General features: G+C 52.1%; 1 protein-coding gene across 1 annotated transcript in view; it reads right to left on the bottom strand.

Moving 5' to 3' along the window:
- The window catches only part of doc2a (double C2 domain alpha), a 23,580-nt gene extending 6,488 nt beyond the window's left edge, over positions 1–17,092 (bottom strand). The window contains exons 1-6 of the mRNA XM_088917820.1: positions 16,804–17,092; positions 13,983–14,062; positions 12,137–12,211; positions 11,902–12,011; positions 4,034–4,160; positions 1,045–1,104 (exon numbers count right to left, since the gene is read on the bottom strand). Coding sequence (XP_088773946.1) covers positions 1,045–1,104; positions 4,034–4,160; positions 11,902–12,011; positions 12,137–12,211; positions 13,983–14,062; positions 16,804–17,077 — 726 coding nt within the window. The 5' untranslated portion in view covers positions 17,078–17,092. The remainder of the gene's footprint in view (positions 1–1,044; positions 1,105–4,033; positions 4,161–11,901; positions 12,012–12,136; positions 12,212–13,982; positions 14,063–16,803) is intronic.
- Positions 17,093–17,341: the final 249 nt, after the last annotated feature.

The following is a 17,341-nucleotide window of genomic DNA, read 5'->3' on the forward strand; positions in this document are numbered from 1 at the left end:
ACACACACACTGACTGGACACTCCAGTACATTAACACTGCACTGAGAGAGAGAGAGAGAGGGGTTAATACAGACACACTGACTGGACACTCCAGTACATTAACACTGCACTGAGAGAGAGAGGGGTTAATACAGACACACTGACTGGACACTCCAGTACATTACCACTGCACTGAGAGAGAGAGAGGGGTTAATACAGACACACTGACTGGACACTCCAGTACATTACCACTGCACTGAGAGAGAGAGGGGTTAATACAGACACACTGACTGGACACTCTAGTACATTAACACTGCACTGAGAGAGAGAGGGGTTAATACACACACACTGACGGGACACTCCAGTACATTAACACTGCACTGAGAGAGAGAGGGGTTAATATCTCTCGGGTAGCAGGATATTCTCTGTGTCTCACCTGTCTCAGGTAGCAGGATATTCTCCGTGTGTCTCACCTGTCTCAGGTAGCAGGATATTTTCTGTGTGTCTCACCTCTCTCAGGTAGCAGGATATTCTCTTTGTGTCTCACCTCTCTCAGGTAGCAGGATATTCTCTGTGTGTCTCACCTCTCTCAGGTAGCAGGATATTCTCCGTGTGTCTCACCTCTCTCAGGTAGCAGGATATTCTCTTTGTGTCTCACCTCTCTCAGGTAGCAGGATATTCTCCGTGTGTCTCACCTCTCTCAGGTAGCAGGATATTCTCCGTGTGTCTCACCTCTCTCAGGTAGCAGGATATTCTCCGTGTGTCTCACCTCTCTCAGGTAGCAGGATATTCTCCGTGTGTCTCACCTGTCTCAGGTAGCAGGATATTCTCTGTGTGTCTCACCTCTCTCAGGTAGCAGGATATTCTCTGTGTGTCTCACCTCTCTCAGGTAGCAGGATATTCTCTGTGTGTCTCACCTCTCTCAGGTAGCAGGATATTCTCCGTGTGTCTCACCTCTCTCAGGTAGCAGGATATTCTCCGTGTGTCTCACCTCTCTCAGGTAGCAGGATATTCTCTGTGTGTCTCACCTCTCTCAGGTAGCAGGATATTCTCTGTGTGTCTCACCTCTCTCAGGTAGCAGGATATTCCTCTCAGAGCGTCACTCATGGCTGATGGTGATGGCAGCTGTGACAGAGATAAAGAGGATTCATATAATTGTTTAATAATCTTTTCTTCCTGTCTCTCTTCTCTCCCTCTCTTGTCTCTCTACTCTCTCTGTGCTGTCTCTTCCTCTATCCCTCTCCCTGTCCCATCTCTTTCTGTCCTGTCTGTCTCTCTCCTCTCTTTGTCCTGTCTCTCTCTCTGTCCCGTGTATCTCTGTCCTGTCTCTCTGTCCTGTGTCCCTGTCTGGGGCTGTGTCTCTGTCCTGTGTCCTTGTCTGGGGCTGTGTCTCTCTTTGTCCTGTGTCCCAGTGTGGGGCTGTCTCTCTCTCTGTCCTGTGTCTCTCTGTCCTGTGTCCTGGTGTGGGGCTGTCCTGTCTCTCTGTCCTGTGTCCCAGTGTGGGGCTGTCTCTCTCTCTGTCCTGTGTCCTGGTGTGGGGCTGTCCTGTCTCTCTGTCCTGTGTCCCGGTGTGGGGCTGTCCTGTCTCTCTGTCCTGTGTCCCGGTGTGGGGCTGTCCTGTCTTTCTGTCCTGTGTCCTGGTGTGGGGCTGTGCTGTCTCTCTCTGTCCTGTGTCTCTCTGTCCTGTGTCCCGGTGTGGGGCTGTCCTGTCTCTCTCTGTCCTGTGTCCCGGTGTGGGGCTGTCCTGTCTCTCTCTGTCCTGTGTCTCTCTGTCCTGTGTCCTGTGTGGGGCTGTCCTGTCTCTCTCTGTCCTGTGTCTCTCTGTCCTGTGTCCCTGTGTGGGGCTGTCCTGTGTCTCTCTATCCTGTGTCTCTCTGTCCTGTGTCCTGTGTGGGGCTGTCCTGTCTCTCTCTGTCCTGTCTCTCTCTGTCCTGTGTCCCGGTGTGGGGCTGTCCTGTCTCTCTCTGTCCTGTGTCCTGGTGTGGGGCTGTCCTGTCTCTCTCTGTCCTGTGTCCTGGTGTGGGGCTGTCCTCTCTCTCTCTGTCCTGTCTCTCTCTGTCCTGTGTCCCGGTGTGGGGCTGTCCTGTCTCTCTCTGTCCTGTGTCTCTCTGTCCTGTGTCCTGTGTGGGGCTGTCCTGTCTCTCTCTGTCCTGTGTCTCTCTGTCCTGTGTCCCGGTGTGGGGCTGTCCTGTCTCTCTCTGTCCTGTGTCTCCCTGTCCTGTGTCCTGTGTGGGGCTGTCCTGTCTCTCTCTGTCCTGTCTCTCTCTGTCCTGTGTCCCGGTGTGGGGCTGTCCTGTCTCTCTCTGTCCTGTGTCTCTCTGTCCTGTGTCCTGTGTGGGGCTGTCCTGTCTCTCTCTGTCCTGTGTCCTGGTGTGGGGCTGTCCTGTCTCTCTCTGTCCTGTCTCTCTCTGTCCTGTGTCCCGGTGTGGGGCTGTCCTGTCTCTCTCTGTCCTGTGTCTCTCTGTCCTGTGTCCTGTGTGGGGCTGTCCTGTCTCTCTCTGTCCTGTCTCTCTCTGTCCTGTGTCCTGTGTGGTGCTGTCCTGTGTCTCTCTGTCCTGTGTCTCTCTGTCCTGTGTCCTGTGTGGGGCTGTCTTGTCTCTCTCTGTCCTGTGTCTCTCTGTCCTGTGTCCTGTGTGGGGCTAACCTGTCTCTCTCTGTCCTGTGTCTCTCTGTCCTGTGTCCCTGTGTGGGGCTGTCCTGTGTCTCTCTGTCCTGTGTCCTGTGTGGGGCTGTCCTGTCTCTCTCTGTCCTGTGTCTCTCTGTCCTGTGTCCTGTGTGGGGCTGTCCTGTCTCTCTCTGTCCTGTGTCTCTCTGTCCTGTGTCCTGGTGTGGGGCTGTCCTGTCTCTCTCTGTCCTGTGTCCTGGGTGGGGCTGTCCTGTGTCTCTCTGTCCTGTGTCCGGTGTGGGGCTGTCCTGTGTCTCTCTGTCCTGTGTCCTGTGTGGGGCTGTCCTGTCTCTCTCTGTCCTGTGTCTCTCTGTCCTGTGTCCTGGTGTGGGGCTGTCCTGTCTCTCTCTGTCCTGTGTCTCTCCGTCCTGTGTCTCTCTGTCCTGTGTCCTGTGTGGGGCTGTCCTGTCTCTCTCTGTCCTGTGTCCGGTGTGGGGCTGTCCTGTGTCTCTCTGTCCTGTGTCCTGTGTGGGGCTGTCCTGTCTCTCTCTGTCCTGTGTCTCTCTGTCCTGTGTCCTGTGTGGGGCTGTCCTGTGTCTCTCTGTCCTGTGTCTCTCTGTCCTGTGTCCCTGTGTGGGGCTGTCCTGTGTCTCTCTGTCCTGTGTCTCTCTGTCCTGTGTCCTGTGTGGGGCTGTCCTGTCTCTCTCTGTCCTGTGTCTCTCTGTCCTGTGTCCGGTGTGGGGCTGTCCTGTCTCTCTCTGTCCTGTCTCTCTCTGTCCTGTGTCCTGTGTGGGGCTGTCCTGTGTCTCTCTGTCCTGTGTCCTGGGTGGGGCTGTCCTGTGTCTCTCTGTCCTGTGTCCGGTGTGGGGCTGTCCTGTGTCTCTCTGTCCTGTGTCCTGTGTGGGGCTGTCCTGTCTCTCTCTGTCCTGTGTCTCTCTGTCCTGTGTCCTGTGTGGGGCTGTCCTGTCTCTCTCTGTCCTGTGTCTCTCTGTCCTGTGTCTCTCTGTCCTGTGTCCTGTGTGGGGCTGTCCTGTCTCTCTCTGTCCTGTGTCTCTCTGTCCTGTGTCCTGGGTGGGGCTGTCCTGTGTCTCTCTGTCCTGTGTCCGGTGTGGGGCTGTCCTGTGTCTCTCTGTCCTGTGTCCTGTGTGGGGCTGTCCTGTGTCTCTCTGTCCTGTGTCTCTCTGTCCTGTGTCCCTGTGTGGGGCTGTCCTGTGTCTCTCTGTCCTGTGTCTCTCTGTCCTGTGTCCCTGTGTGGGGCTGTCCTGTGTCTCTCTGTCCTGTGTCCTGTGTGGGGCTGTCCTGTCTCTCTCTGTCCTGTGTCTCTCTGTCCTGTGTCCTGTGTGGGGCTGTCCTGTCTCTCTCTGTCCTGTGTCCGGGGTGGGGCTGTCCTGTGTCTCTCTGTCCTGTGTCCGGGGTGGGGCTGTGGTAGAGACAGGTGTCTTTGCTCACAGGGGGGTGTGGCTCCAGACAGATGTTGTACTGCTTGATCAGGCCTGGCTTCAGTCTCCTCAGAGCCAGGCGCGCCTCGCCGATGAACTCGTTGTGGGTCAGCTTGTCCTCATCGCAGACCGTCACCCTGAGACAGAGACAGTCTGCATTAACACTGACTCCCCACTCGTCTCTGGACTGGAGGGGGACAGTGTGACCCTGACTGGACCAGTGATCTCTGGACTGGTCTAGTCTAACACTGCACTGAGAGAGAGAGGGGTTCATACACACACACTGACTGGACACTCCAGTACATTAACACTGCACTGAGAGAGAGAGGGGTTAATACACACACACTGACTGGACACTCCAGTACATTAACACTGCACTGAGAGAGAGAGAGGGGTTCATACACACACACTGACTGGACACTCCAGTACATTAACACTGCACTGAGAGAGAGAGAGGGGTTCATACACACACACTGACTGGACACTCCAGTACATTAACACTGCACTGAGAGAGAGAGGGGTTCATACACACACACTGACTGGACACTCCAGTACACACACACTGCACTGAGAGAGAGAGGGGTTAATACAGACACACTGACTGGACACTCCAGTACATTAACACTGCACTGAGAGAGAGAGGGGTTAATACAGACACACCGACTGGACACTCCAGTACATGAACACTGCACTGAGAGAGAGAGGGGTTAATACAGACACACTGACTGGACACTCCAGTACATTAACACTGCACTGAGAGAGAGAGGGGTTAATACACACACACTGACTGGACACTCCAGTACATTAACACTGCACTGAGAGAGAGAGAGAGAGGGGTTAATACAGACACACTGACTGGACACTCCAGTACATTAACACTGCACTGAGAGAGAGAGAGAGGGGTTAATACGCACACACTGACTGGACACTCCAGTACATTAACACTGCACTGAGAGAGAGAGGGGTTAATACACACACACTGACTGGACACTCCAGTACATTAACACTGCACTGAGAGAGAGAGAGAGAGGGGTTAATACAGACACACTGACTGGACACTCCAGTACATTAACACTGCACTGAGAGAGAGGGGGGTTAATACACACACACTGACTGGACACTCCAGTACATTAACACTGCACTGAGAGAGAGAGGGGTTAATACAGACACACTGACTGGACACTCCAGTACATTAACACTGCACTGAGAGAGAGAGAGGGGTTAATACACACACTGACTGGACACTCCAGTACATGAACACTGCACTGAGAGAGAGAGGGGTTAATACACACACACTGACTGGACACTCCAGTACATTAACACTGCACTGAGAGAGAGAGGGGTTAATACAGACACACTGACTGGACACTCCAGTACATTAACACTGCACTGAGAGAGAGAGGGGTTAATACACACACACTGACTGGACACTCCAGTACATGAACACTGCACTGAGAGAGAGAGGGGTTAATACAGACACACTGACTGGACACTCCAGTACATTAACACTGCACTGAGAGAGAGAGAGGGGTTAATATAGACACACTGACTGGACACACCAGTACATTAACACTGCACTGAGAGAGAGAGAGGGGTTAATACACACACACTGACTGGACACTCCAGTACATTAACACTGCACTGAGAGAGAGAGGGGTTAATACACACACACTGACTGGACACTCCAGTACATTAACACTGCACTGAGAGAGAGAGGGGGGTTAATACAGACGCACTGACTGGACACTCCAGTACATGAACACTGCACTGAGAGAGAGGGGGGTTAATACACACACACTGACTGGACACTCCAGTACATGAACACTGCACTGAGAGAGAGAGGGGTTAATACAGACACACTGACTGGACACTCCAGTACATTAACACTGCACTGAGAGAGAGAGGGGTTAATACACACACACTGACTGGACTCTCCAGTACATGAACACTGCACTGAGAGAGAGAGGGGTTAATACACACACACTGACTGGACACTCCAGTACATGAACACTGCACTGAGAGAGAGAGGGGTTAATACAGACACACTGACTGGACACTCCAGTACATTAACACTGCACTGAGAGAGAGAGGGGTTAATACAGACACACTGACTGGACACTCCAGTACATTAACACTGCACTGAGAGAGAGAGAGAGGGGTTAATACACACACACTGACTGGACACTCCAGTACATGAACACTGCACTGAGAGAGAGAGGGGTTAATACACACACACTGACTGGACACTCCAGTACATGAACACTGCACTGAGAGAGAGAGGGGTTAATACACACACACTGACTGGACACTCCAGTACATGAACACTGCACTGAGAGAGAGAGAGGGGTTAATACAGACACACTGACTGGACACTCCAGTACATTAACACTGCACTGAGAGAGAGAGAGAGGGGTTAATACACACAGACTGACTGGACACTCCAGTACATTAACACTGCACTGAGAGAGAGAGAGGGGTTAATACACACACACTGACTGGACACTCCAGTACATGAACACTGCACTGAGAGAGAGATGTTTATATAGACGAAGATATTTGCCTTCTGGGTGTAATTTAATTGGGGAATATCGTAGCATGTTAAGACAAGAACACAGATTTGAATAATTGGAGAGAGAGAGAAAGCAGAGTGAGAGTTTGGCTCTTGAGAAATCAGAGAACTGAGTCTCACGTGTGAGACTGTGTTTGTAATTAGATTGCTGCAAAGACAGACAGGCTGGTCAGCAGAGACGGACAGGTCAGTAGAAAGACAGACAGGCAGGTCAGTGAGACGGACAGGTCAGTAGAAAGACAGACAGGCAGGTCAGTGAGACGGACAGGCAGATCGCTAGTGAGACAAACAGATCAGTAGAGAGACAGACAGGCAGATCAGCAGAGACGGACGGGTCAGTAGAGAGACAGACAAGCAGATCAGCACAGACAGGAAGGTCGGTAGAGAGGAAGACAGGCTGATCAGCACAGAGATAGACAGGCAGGTCAGCACAAAGAGAGACAGGCAGATCAGCACAAAGACAGACAGGCAGATCAGCACAGACAGGAAGGTTAGTAGAGAGAAAGACAGGCTGATCAGCACAGAGATAGACAGGCAGATCAGCACAAAGACAGACAGGCAGATCAGCACAGACAGGAAGGTTAGTAGAGAGAAAGACAGGCTGATCAGCACAGAGATAGACAGGCAGGTCAGCACAAAGAGAGACAGGCAGATCAGCACAAAGACAGACAGGCAGATCAACAGAGAGAGAGAGAGAGACAGACGGGTCGAGAGATTGAGAGAGATGTTTGTGCTCCACAGAGGTCAGGCCAACCCGCTAGAGACTTGTCTGTCCTCCAGGGCTCAACAGCACCGACCCCCAGCGGAGAGCCTGGCCTCAATCTGTCACTGAGGGACTGACACTGGCTGACGGGCGCGACAGGCACTGACAGTGTTTACATCAGGCTGTCAGAGCGTCTGAGAGTCACACACACCCAGCCCAGTGAGAGTCACACACACCCACCCCAGTGAGAGTCACACACACCCAGCCCAGTGAGAGTCACACACACCCAGCCCAGTGAGAGTCACACACACCCACCCCAGTGAGTCTGAGAGTCACACACCCAGCCCAGTGAGAGTCACACACACCCAGCCCAGTGAGTCTGAGAGTCACACACACCCACCCCAATGAGTCTGAGAGTCACACACACCCAGCCCAGTGAGAGTCACACACACCCACCCCAGTGAGTCTGAGAGTCACACACACCCACCCCAGTGAGTCTGAGAGTCACACACACCCAGCCCAGTGAGAGTCACACACACCCAGCCCAGTGAGTCTGAGAGTCACACACACCCAGCCCAGTGAGTTTGAGAGTCACACACCCAGCCCAGTGAGAGTCACACACACCCACCCCAGTGAGTCTGAGAGTCACACACACCCAGCCCAGTGAGAGTCACACACACCCAGCCCAGTGAGTCTGAGAGTCACACACACCCACCCCAGTGAGAGTCTGAGAGTGGACCAGTGCCTCGGTACGTCAGTGGATCAGTGGATCAGTGTGTCAGTGGGTCAGAGGATCAGTGGATCAGTGGATCAGTATCTCAGTGGATCAGTGGATCAGTGGACCAGTGGATCAGAGGATCAGTGAGTCAGAGGATCAGTACAGTGGTTCAGTGGGTCAGTGGATCAGAGGATCAGTGGGTCAGTGGGTCAGTGGGTCAGTACCTCAGTGGGTCAGTGGACCAGTGGGTCAGTACCTCAGTGGGTCAGTGGGTCAGTGGGTCAGTGGATCAGTGGATCAGTACCTCAGTGGATCAGTACCTCCGTGGGTCAGTACCTCAGTGGATCAGTGGGTCAGTGGGTCAGTGGGTCAGTGGATCACTGGATCAGTGGGTCAGTACCTCAGTGGGTCAGTGGGTCAGTGGGTCAGTAAACCAGTGGGTCAGTTCCTCAGTGGGTCAGTGGATCAGTACCTCAGTGGATCAGTGGGTCAGTGGACCAGTGGGTCAGTACCTCAGTACCTCAGTGGGTCAGTGGACCAGTGGGTCAGTACCTCAGTGGGTCAGTGGATCAGTACCTCAGTACCTCAGTGGATCAGTACCTCAGTGTCTCAGTGGGTCAGTGGACCAGTGGGTCAGTACCTCAGTGGGTCAGTGGGTCAGTACCTCAGTACCTCAGTGGGTCAGTGTCTCAGTGTCTCAGTGGGTCAGTGGGTCAGTACCTCAGTGGGTCAGTACCTCAGTGGATCAGAGGATCAGTGGATCATTGGATCAGTACCTCAGTGTCTCAGTGGGTCAGTACCTCAGTGTCTCAGTGGGTCAGTGGATCAGTACCTCAGTGTCTCAGTGGGTCAGTGGGTCAATACCTCAGTAGATCAGAGGATCAGTGGACCAGTGGACCAGTGGACCAGTACCTCAGTGGATCAGTACCTCAGTGTCTCAGTGGGTCAGTGGATCAGTACCTCAGTGGGTCAGTACCTCAGTGGATCAGAGGATCAGTGGATCAGTGGATCAGTGGATCAGTACCTCAGTGTCTCAGTGGGTCAGTGGGTCAGTGGGTCAGTACCTCAGTGGATCAGTGGGTCAGTGGACCAGTACCTCAGTGGACCAGTGGGTCAGTGGATCAGTGGATCAGTGGATCAGTACCTCAGTACCTCAGTGTCTCAGTGGGTCAGTGGATCAGTACCTCAGTGGATCAGAGGATCAGTGGATCAGTGGATCAGTACCTCAGTGTCTCAGTGGGTCAGTACCTCAGTACCTCAGTGGGTCAGTGGATCAGTGGGTCAATACCTCAGTAGATCAGAGGATCAGTGGACCAGTGGACCAGTGGATCAGTACCTCAGTACCTCAGTGGATCAGTACCTCAGTGTCTCAGTGGGTCAGTGGGTCCGTACCTCACTAGATCAGAGGATCAGTGGACCAGTGGACCAGTGGATCAGTACCTCAGTACCTCAGTGGATCAGTACATCAGTGTCTCAGTGGGTCAGTGGATCAGTACCCCAGTGGGTCAGTACCTCAGTGGATCAGAGGATCAGTGGATCAGTACCTCAGTGTCTCAGTGGGTCAGTGGGTCAGTGGGTCAGTGGGTCAGTACCTCAGTACCTCAGTGGGTCAGTGGACCAGTGGGTCAGTACCTCAGTGGGTCAGTGGATCAGTACCTCAGTACCTCAGTGGATCAGTACCTCAGTGTCTCAGTGGGTCAGTGGACCAGTGGGTCAGTACCTCAGTGGGTCAGTGGGTCAGTACCTCAGTACCTCAGTGGGTCAGTGTCTCAGTGTCTCAGTGGGTCAGTGGGTCAGTGGGTCAGTACCTCAGTGGGTCAGTACCTCAGTGGATCAGAGGATCAGTGGATCATTGGATCAGTACCTCAGTGTCTCAGTGGGTCAGTACCTCAGTGTCTCAGTGGGTCAGTGGGTCAATACCTCAGTAGATCAGAGGATCAGTGGACCAGTGGACCAGTGGACCAGTACCTCAGTGGATCAGTACCTCAGTGTCTCAGTGGGTCAGTGGATCAGTACCTCAGTGGGTCAGTACCTCAGTGGATCAGAGGATCAGTGGATCAGTGGATCAGTGGATCAGTACCTCAGTGTCTCAGTGGGTCAGTGGGTCAGTGGGTCAGTACCTCAGTGGATCAGTGGGTCAGTGGACCAGTACCTCAGTGGACCAGTGGGTCAGTGGATCAGTGGATCAGTGGATCAGTACCTCAGTACCTCAGTACCTCAGTGTCTCAGTGGGTCAGTGGATCAGTACCTCAGTGGATCAGAGGATCAGTGGATCAGTGGATCAGTACCTCAGTGTCTCAGTGGGTCAGTACCTCAGTACCTCAGTGGGTCAGTGGATCAGTGGGTCAATACCTCAGTAGATCAGAGGATCAGTGGACCAGTGGACCAGTGGATCAGTACCTCAGTACCTCAGTGGATCAGTACCTCAGTGTCTCAGTGGGTCAGTACCTCAGTACCTCAGTGGATCAGTACCTCAGTGTCTCAGTGGGTCAGTGGGTCCGTACCTCACTAGATCAGAGGATCAGTGGACCAGTGGACCAGTGGATCAGTACCTCAGTACCTCAGTGGATCAGTACATCAGTGTCTCAGTGGGTCAGTGGATCAGTACCCCAGTGGGTCAGTACCTCAGTGGATCAGAGGATCAGTGGATCAGTATCTCAGTGTCTCAGTGGGTCAGTGGGTCAGTGGGTCAGTGGGTCAGTACCTCAGTACCTCAGTACCTCAGTGTCTCAGTGGGTCAGTACCTCAGTACCTCAGTACCTCAGTGGATCAGAGGATCAGTGGATCAGTGGATCAGTGGATCAGTACCTCAGTGGGTCAGTGGATCAGTGGGTCAATACCTCAGTAGATCAGAGGATCAGTGGACCAGTGGACCAGTGGATCAGTACCTCAGTACCTCAGTGGATCAGTACCTCAGTGTCTCAGTGGGTCAGTGGGTCCGTACCTCACTAGATCAGAGGATCAGTGGACCAGTGGACCAGTGGATCAGTACCTCAGTACCTCAGTGGATCAGTACATCAGTGTCTCAGTGGGTCAGTGGGTCAGTGGGTCAGTACCTCAGTGGGTCAGTGGGTCAGTGGGTCAGTGGACCAGTACCTCAGTGGATCAGTGGGTCAGTGTCTCAGTGGATCAGTACCTCAGTGGGTCAGTGGACCAGTGGATCAGTACCTCAGTACCTCAGTGGATCAGTACCTCAGTGTCTCAGTGGGTCAGTGGATCAGTACCTCAGTGGGTCAGTACCTCAGTGGATCAGAGGATCAGTGGACCAGTGGACCAGTGGACCAGTACCTCAGTACCTCAGTGGATCAGTACCTCAGTGTCTCAGTGGGTCAGTACCTCAGTACCTCAGTACCTCAGTGGATCAGTACCTCAGTGTCTCAGTGGGTCAGTGGGTCAGTACCTCAGTAGATCAGAGGATCAGTGGACCAGTGGACCAGTGCACCAGTACCTCAGTGGATCAGTACCTCAGTGTCTCAGTGGGTCAGTACCTCAGTGTCTCAGTGGGTCAGTGGGTCAGTACCTCAGTACCTCAGTAGATCAGAGGATCAGTGGACCAGTGGACCAGTACCTCAGTGGATCAGTACCTCAGTGTCTCAGTGGGTCAGTACCTCAGTGTCTCAGTGGACCAGTGGATCAGTACCTCAGTGGGTCAGTACCTCAGTGGATCAGAGGATCAGTGTCTCAGTGGACCAGTGGATCAGTACCTCAGTGTCTCAGTGGGTCAGTACCTCAGTGTCTCAGTGGACCAGTGGACCAGTGGATCAGTACCTCAGTGGGTCAGTACCTCAGTGTCTCAGTGGACCAGTGGACCAGTGGATCAGTACCTCAGTGGGTCAGTACCTCAGTGGATCAGAGGATCAGTGTCTCAGTGGACCAGCGGATCAGTACCTCAGTGTTCTCTTCATGATGTCCTCATCAGTGATTCCGAAATAGGTGAGAGTCTCATTCCAGACGGGATTCAGGGAATTCCTCACCGTCCGAGTTTTCAGCTTGTTGGCCTAAACCCGCGCAGGGAGAAACACAGCTGCAGTCACCCAGGACAGGGACAGCGCCCCCCGGCCCCTCAGGCCGGCTGCAGAACTGCAGCCAGCAGGCCTCTCAGACTCCCTCGTGTCAACAGTACCTTGCAGGCTCCAGGCAGGAGGTGGAGCTTCACATAGGGGTCAGCCAGTCCATTAAAATCCATTGGTTTCAAACCCTGAAACACAGAGAGGGGTTAATACAGACAGCAGCTGAACACCACCGTACATTAACACTGCACTGAGAGAGAGAGGGGTTAATACAGACACACTGACTGGACACTCCAGTACATTAACACTGCACTGAGAGAGAGAGGGGTTAATACAGACACACTGACTGGACACTCCAGTACATTAACACTGCACTGAGAGAGAGGGGTTCATACAGACACACTGACTGGACACTCCAGTACATTAACACTGCACTGAGAGAGAGAGGGGTTAATACAGACACACTGACTGGACACTCCAGTACATTAACACTGCACTGAGAGAGAGGGGTTAATACAGACACACTGACTGGACACTCCAGTACATTAACACTGCACTGAGAGAGAGAGGGGGGTTAATACACACACACTGACTGGACACTCCAGTACATTAACACTGCACTGAGAGAGAGAGAGAGAGGGGTTAATACAGACACACTGACTGGACACTCCAGTACATTAACACTGCACTGAGAGAGAGAGGGGTTAATACAGACACACTGACTGGACACTCCAGTACATTACCACTGCACTGAGAGAGAGAGAGGGGTTAATACAGACACACTGACTGGACACTCCAGTACATTACCACTGCACTGAGAGAGAGGGGTTCATACAGACACACTGACTGGACACTCCAGTACATTAACACTGCACTGAGAGAGAGAGGGGTTAATACAGACACACTGACTGGACACTCCAGTACATTAACACTGCACTGAGAGAGAGGGGTTAATACACACACTGACTGGACACTCCAGTACATGAACACTGCACTGAGAGAGAGAGGGGGGTTAATACAGACACACTGACTGGACACTCCAGTACATGAACACTGCACTGAGAGAGAGAGGGGTTAATACAGACACACTGACTGGACACTCCAGTACATTAACACTGCACTGAAAGAGAGAGGGGTTAATACAGACACACTGACTGGACACTCCAGTACATTAACACTGCACTGAGAGAGAGAGAGGGGTTAATACAGACACACTGAATGGACACTCCAGTACATTAACACTGCACTGAGAGAGAGAGAGGGGTTAATACAGACACACTGACTGGACACTCCAGTACATTAACACTGCACTGAGAGAGAGAGGGGATAATACAGACACACTGACTGGACACTCCAGTACATTAACACTGCACTGAGAGAGAGAGGGGTTAATACACACACTCTGACTGGACACTCCAGTACATCAACACTGCACTGAGAGAGAGGGGTTAATACAGACACACTGACTGGACACTCCAGTACATTAACACTGCACTGAGAGAGAGAGGGGGGTTAATACAGACACACTGACTGGACACTCCAGTACATTAACACTGCACTGAGAGAGAGAGGGGATAATACAGACACACTGACTGGACACTCCAGTACATTAACACTGCACTGAGAGAGAGAGAGGGGTTAATACACACACTGACTGGACACTCCAGTACATTAACAATGCACTGAGAGAGAGAGGGGTTCATACAGACACACTGACTGGATACTCCAGTTCATTAACACTGCACTGAGAGAGAGAGAGGGCTTCATACAGACACACTGACTGGACACTCCAGTACATTAACACTGCACTGAGAAAGAGAGGGGTTAATACAGACACACTGACTGGACACTCCAGTACATTAACACTGCACTGAGAGAGAGGGGGGTTAATACAGACACACTGACTGGACACTACAGTACATTAACACTGCACTGAGAGAGAGAGGGGTTAATACAGACCTTGGCTCTCAGTATAGTACAGTGCAGGGTGCTGGTGTCTCTCTCATACAGCAGGTTGAACTCCAAAGTGCCCAGAGATGCTGAAACAGAGAATCTGTTTGAAGACTGATGCCCCAGAGACAGGAGGCCTGTGCGCCACTTGATCACTTTCCCTTGACCCCAGATGCTCAGTCACACAATTCACCAAGTGATCATGCACAATCAGTCACTCTTCAGCCCAGATCTCTTCTGAGCACTGACCTGAGATCAGTGCTGTGATTCTTGTCATTATTCAGTCACTCTCTTCACCCAGCTCAGTGTGTAATAACCCCTCTCTCTCTCAGTGCAGTGTTAATGTACTGGAGTGTCCAGTCAGTGTGTCTGTATTAACCCCTCTCTCTCTCAGTGCAGTGTAAATGTACTGGAGTGTCCAGTCAGTGTGTCTGTATGAACCCCTCTCTCTCTCTCAGTGCAGTGTTAATGTACTGGAGTGTCCAGTCAGTGTGTCTGTATTAACCCCTCTCTCTCTCAGTGCAGTGTTAATGTACTGGAGTGTCCAGTCAGTGTGTCTGTATTAACCCCTCTCTCTCAGTGCAGTGTTAATGTACTGGAGTGTCCAGTCAGTGTGTGTGTATGAACCCCTCTCTCTCTCAGTGCAGTGTTAATGTACTGGAGTGTCCAGTCAGTGTGTCTGTATTAACCCCTCTCTCTCTCAGTGCAGTGTTAATGTACTGGAGTGTCCAGTCAGTGCGTCTGTATTAACCCCTCTCTCTCTCTCAGTGCAGTGTTAATGTAATGGAGTGTCCAGTCAGTGTGTCTGTATTAACTCCCCTCTCTCTCTCAGTGCAGTGTTGATGTACTGGAGTGTCCAGTCAGTGTGTCTGTATTAACTCCTCTCTCTCAGTGCAGTGTTAATGTACTGGAGTGTCCAGTCAGTGTGTCTGTATTAACCCCTCTCTCTCTCAGTGCAGTGTTAATGTACTGGAGTGTCCAGTCAGTGTGTGTGTATTAACCCCTCTCTCTCTCAGTGCAGTGTTAATGTACTGGAGTGTCCAGTCAGTGTGTGTGTATTAACCCCTCTCTCTCTCAGTGCAGTGTTAATGTACTGGAGTGTCCAGTCAGTGTGTCTGTATTAACCCCTCTCTCTCTCAGTGCAGTGTTCATGTACTGGAGTGTCCAGTCAGTGTGTCTGTATTAACCCCTCTCTCTCTCAGTGCAGTGTTAATGTACTAGAGTGTCCAGTCAGTGTGTCTGTATTAACCCCTCTCTCTCTCAGTGCAGTGTTTATGTACTGGAGTGTCCAGTCAGTGTGTCTGTATTAACCCCTCTCTCTCAGTGTATTAACCCCCCTCTCTCTCAGTGTATTAACCCCTCTCTCTCAGTGTATTAACCCCCCTCTCTGTCAGTGTATTAACCCCTCTCTCTCAGTGTATTAACCCCCCTCTCTCTCTCAGTGTATGAACCCCTCTCTCTCTCAGTGTGTTAACCCCCCTCTCTCTCAGTGTATTAACCCCTCTCTCTCAGTGTATTAACCCCCCTCTCTATCAGTGTATTAACCCCTCTCTCTGTCAGTGTATTAACCCCTCTCTCTCAGTGTATTAACCCCCCTCTCTCTCAGTGTATTAACCCCTCTCTCTCAGCGTATTAACCCCCCTCTCTCTCAGTGTATTAACCCCTCTCTCTCTCAGTGTGTTAACCCCCCTCTCTCTCAGTGTGTTAACCCCTCTCTCTCTCAGTGTATTAACCCCCCTCTCTCTCAGTGTGTTAACCCCCCTCTCTCTCAGTGTATTAACCCCTCTCTCTGTCAGTGTATTAACCCCTCTCTCTCAGTGTATTAACCCCCCTCTCTCTCTCAGTTTACGAACCCCCCTCTCTCTCAGTGTATTAACCCCTCTCTCTCAGTGTATTAACCCCCCTCTCTCTCTCAGTTTATGAACCCCCCTCTCTCTCAGTGTATTAACCCCTCTCTCTCTCAGTGCAGTGTTAATGTACTGGAGTGTCCAGTCAGTGTGTCTGTATTAACCCCTCTCTCTCTCAGTGCAGTGTTTATGTACTGGAGTGTCCAGTCAGTGTGTCTGTATTAACCCCTCTCTCTCAGTGTATTAACCCCCCTCTCTCTCAGTGTATTAACCCCCCTTTCTCTCAGTGTATTAAACCCTCTCTCTCTCAGTGTGTTAACCCCCCTCTCTCTCAGTGTATTAACCCCCCTCTCTGTCAGTGTATTAACCCCTCTCTCTCAGTGTGGTAACCCCCCTCTCTCTCAGTGTATTAACCCCTCTCTCTCTCAGTGTATGAACCCCCCTCTCTCTCAGTGTATTAACCCCTCTCTCTCAGTGTATTAACCCCCCTCTCTCTCAGTGTATTAACCCCTCTCTCTGTCAGTGTATTAACCCCTCTCTCTCAGTGTATTAACCCCCCTCTCTCTCAGTGTATTAACCCCCCTCTCTCTCTCAGTGTGTTAACCCCCCTCTCTCTCAGTGTATTAACCCCTCTCTCTCTCAGTGTGTTAACCCCCCTCTCTCTCAGTGTATTAACCCCTCTCTCTCAGTGTGTTAACCCCCCTCTCTCTCAGTGTATTAACCCCCCTCTCTCTCTCAGTTTATGAACCCCCCTCTCTCTCAGTGTATTAACCCCTCTCTCTGTCAGTGTATTAACCCCTCTCTCTCAGTGTATTAACCCCCCTCTCTCTCAGTGTATTAACCCCTCTCTCTGTCAGTGTATTAACCCCTCTCTCTCAGTGTATTAACCCCTCTCTCTGTCAGTGTATTAACCCCTCTCTCTCAGTGTATTAACCCCCCTCTCTCTCAGTGTATTAACCCCTCTCTCTCTCAGTGTTTCTTACTTGTTTCGTCGCTGTCGTAGCTGTCGATTTCCACCGACGTGTCCATGCTTCCCAGCATGCTCTGCCTGTCTGCCAGGGTCAGTGCCCCCGCGGGCGAGAGCCCGCCTGCGGCCCCCCCGGAGAGCGGCGGGGGGGGCAGGTCGGCCCCCGTGGGGGAGAGCCGCGGGAAGTAGGCGGAGATCTGGCGGATGGGCCGGATCGGACCGGGACAGACGTCTATGGCCATGTGCTCCTGGATCGAGATGGTGAGTCTCTTGCCCCTGCGGACCGTCATGGGGCTGAGCGACAGAGAGAGGGGTTAATACACAGAGAGACAGGGGGGTTAATACAGAGAGAGACAGGGGGGTTAATACACAGAGAGACAGGGGGGTTAATACAGAGAGAGACAGGGGGGTTAATACACAGAGATTGGCTGGGGTTAATACACAGAGAGAGAGGGGGGTTAATACAGAGAGACAGGGGTTAATACACACAGAGAGAGAGGGGTTAATACACAGGGACAGGAGTTAAAATATACAGAGAGGGAGGGGGGTTAATA

The sequence above is a fragment of the Atractosteus spatula genome, chromosome 5, assembly GCF_055471065.1.
Source record: "Atractosteus spatula isolate fAtrSpa1 chromosome 5, fAtrSpa1.hap1, whole genome shotgun sequence".
NCBI lineage: Eukaryota > Metazoa > Chordata > Actinopteri > Semionotiformes > Lepisosteidae > Atractosteus > Atractosteus spatula.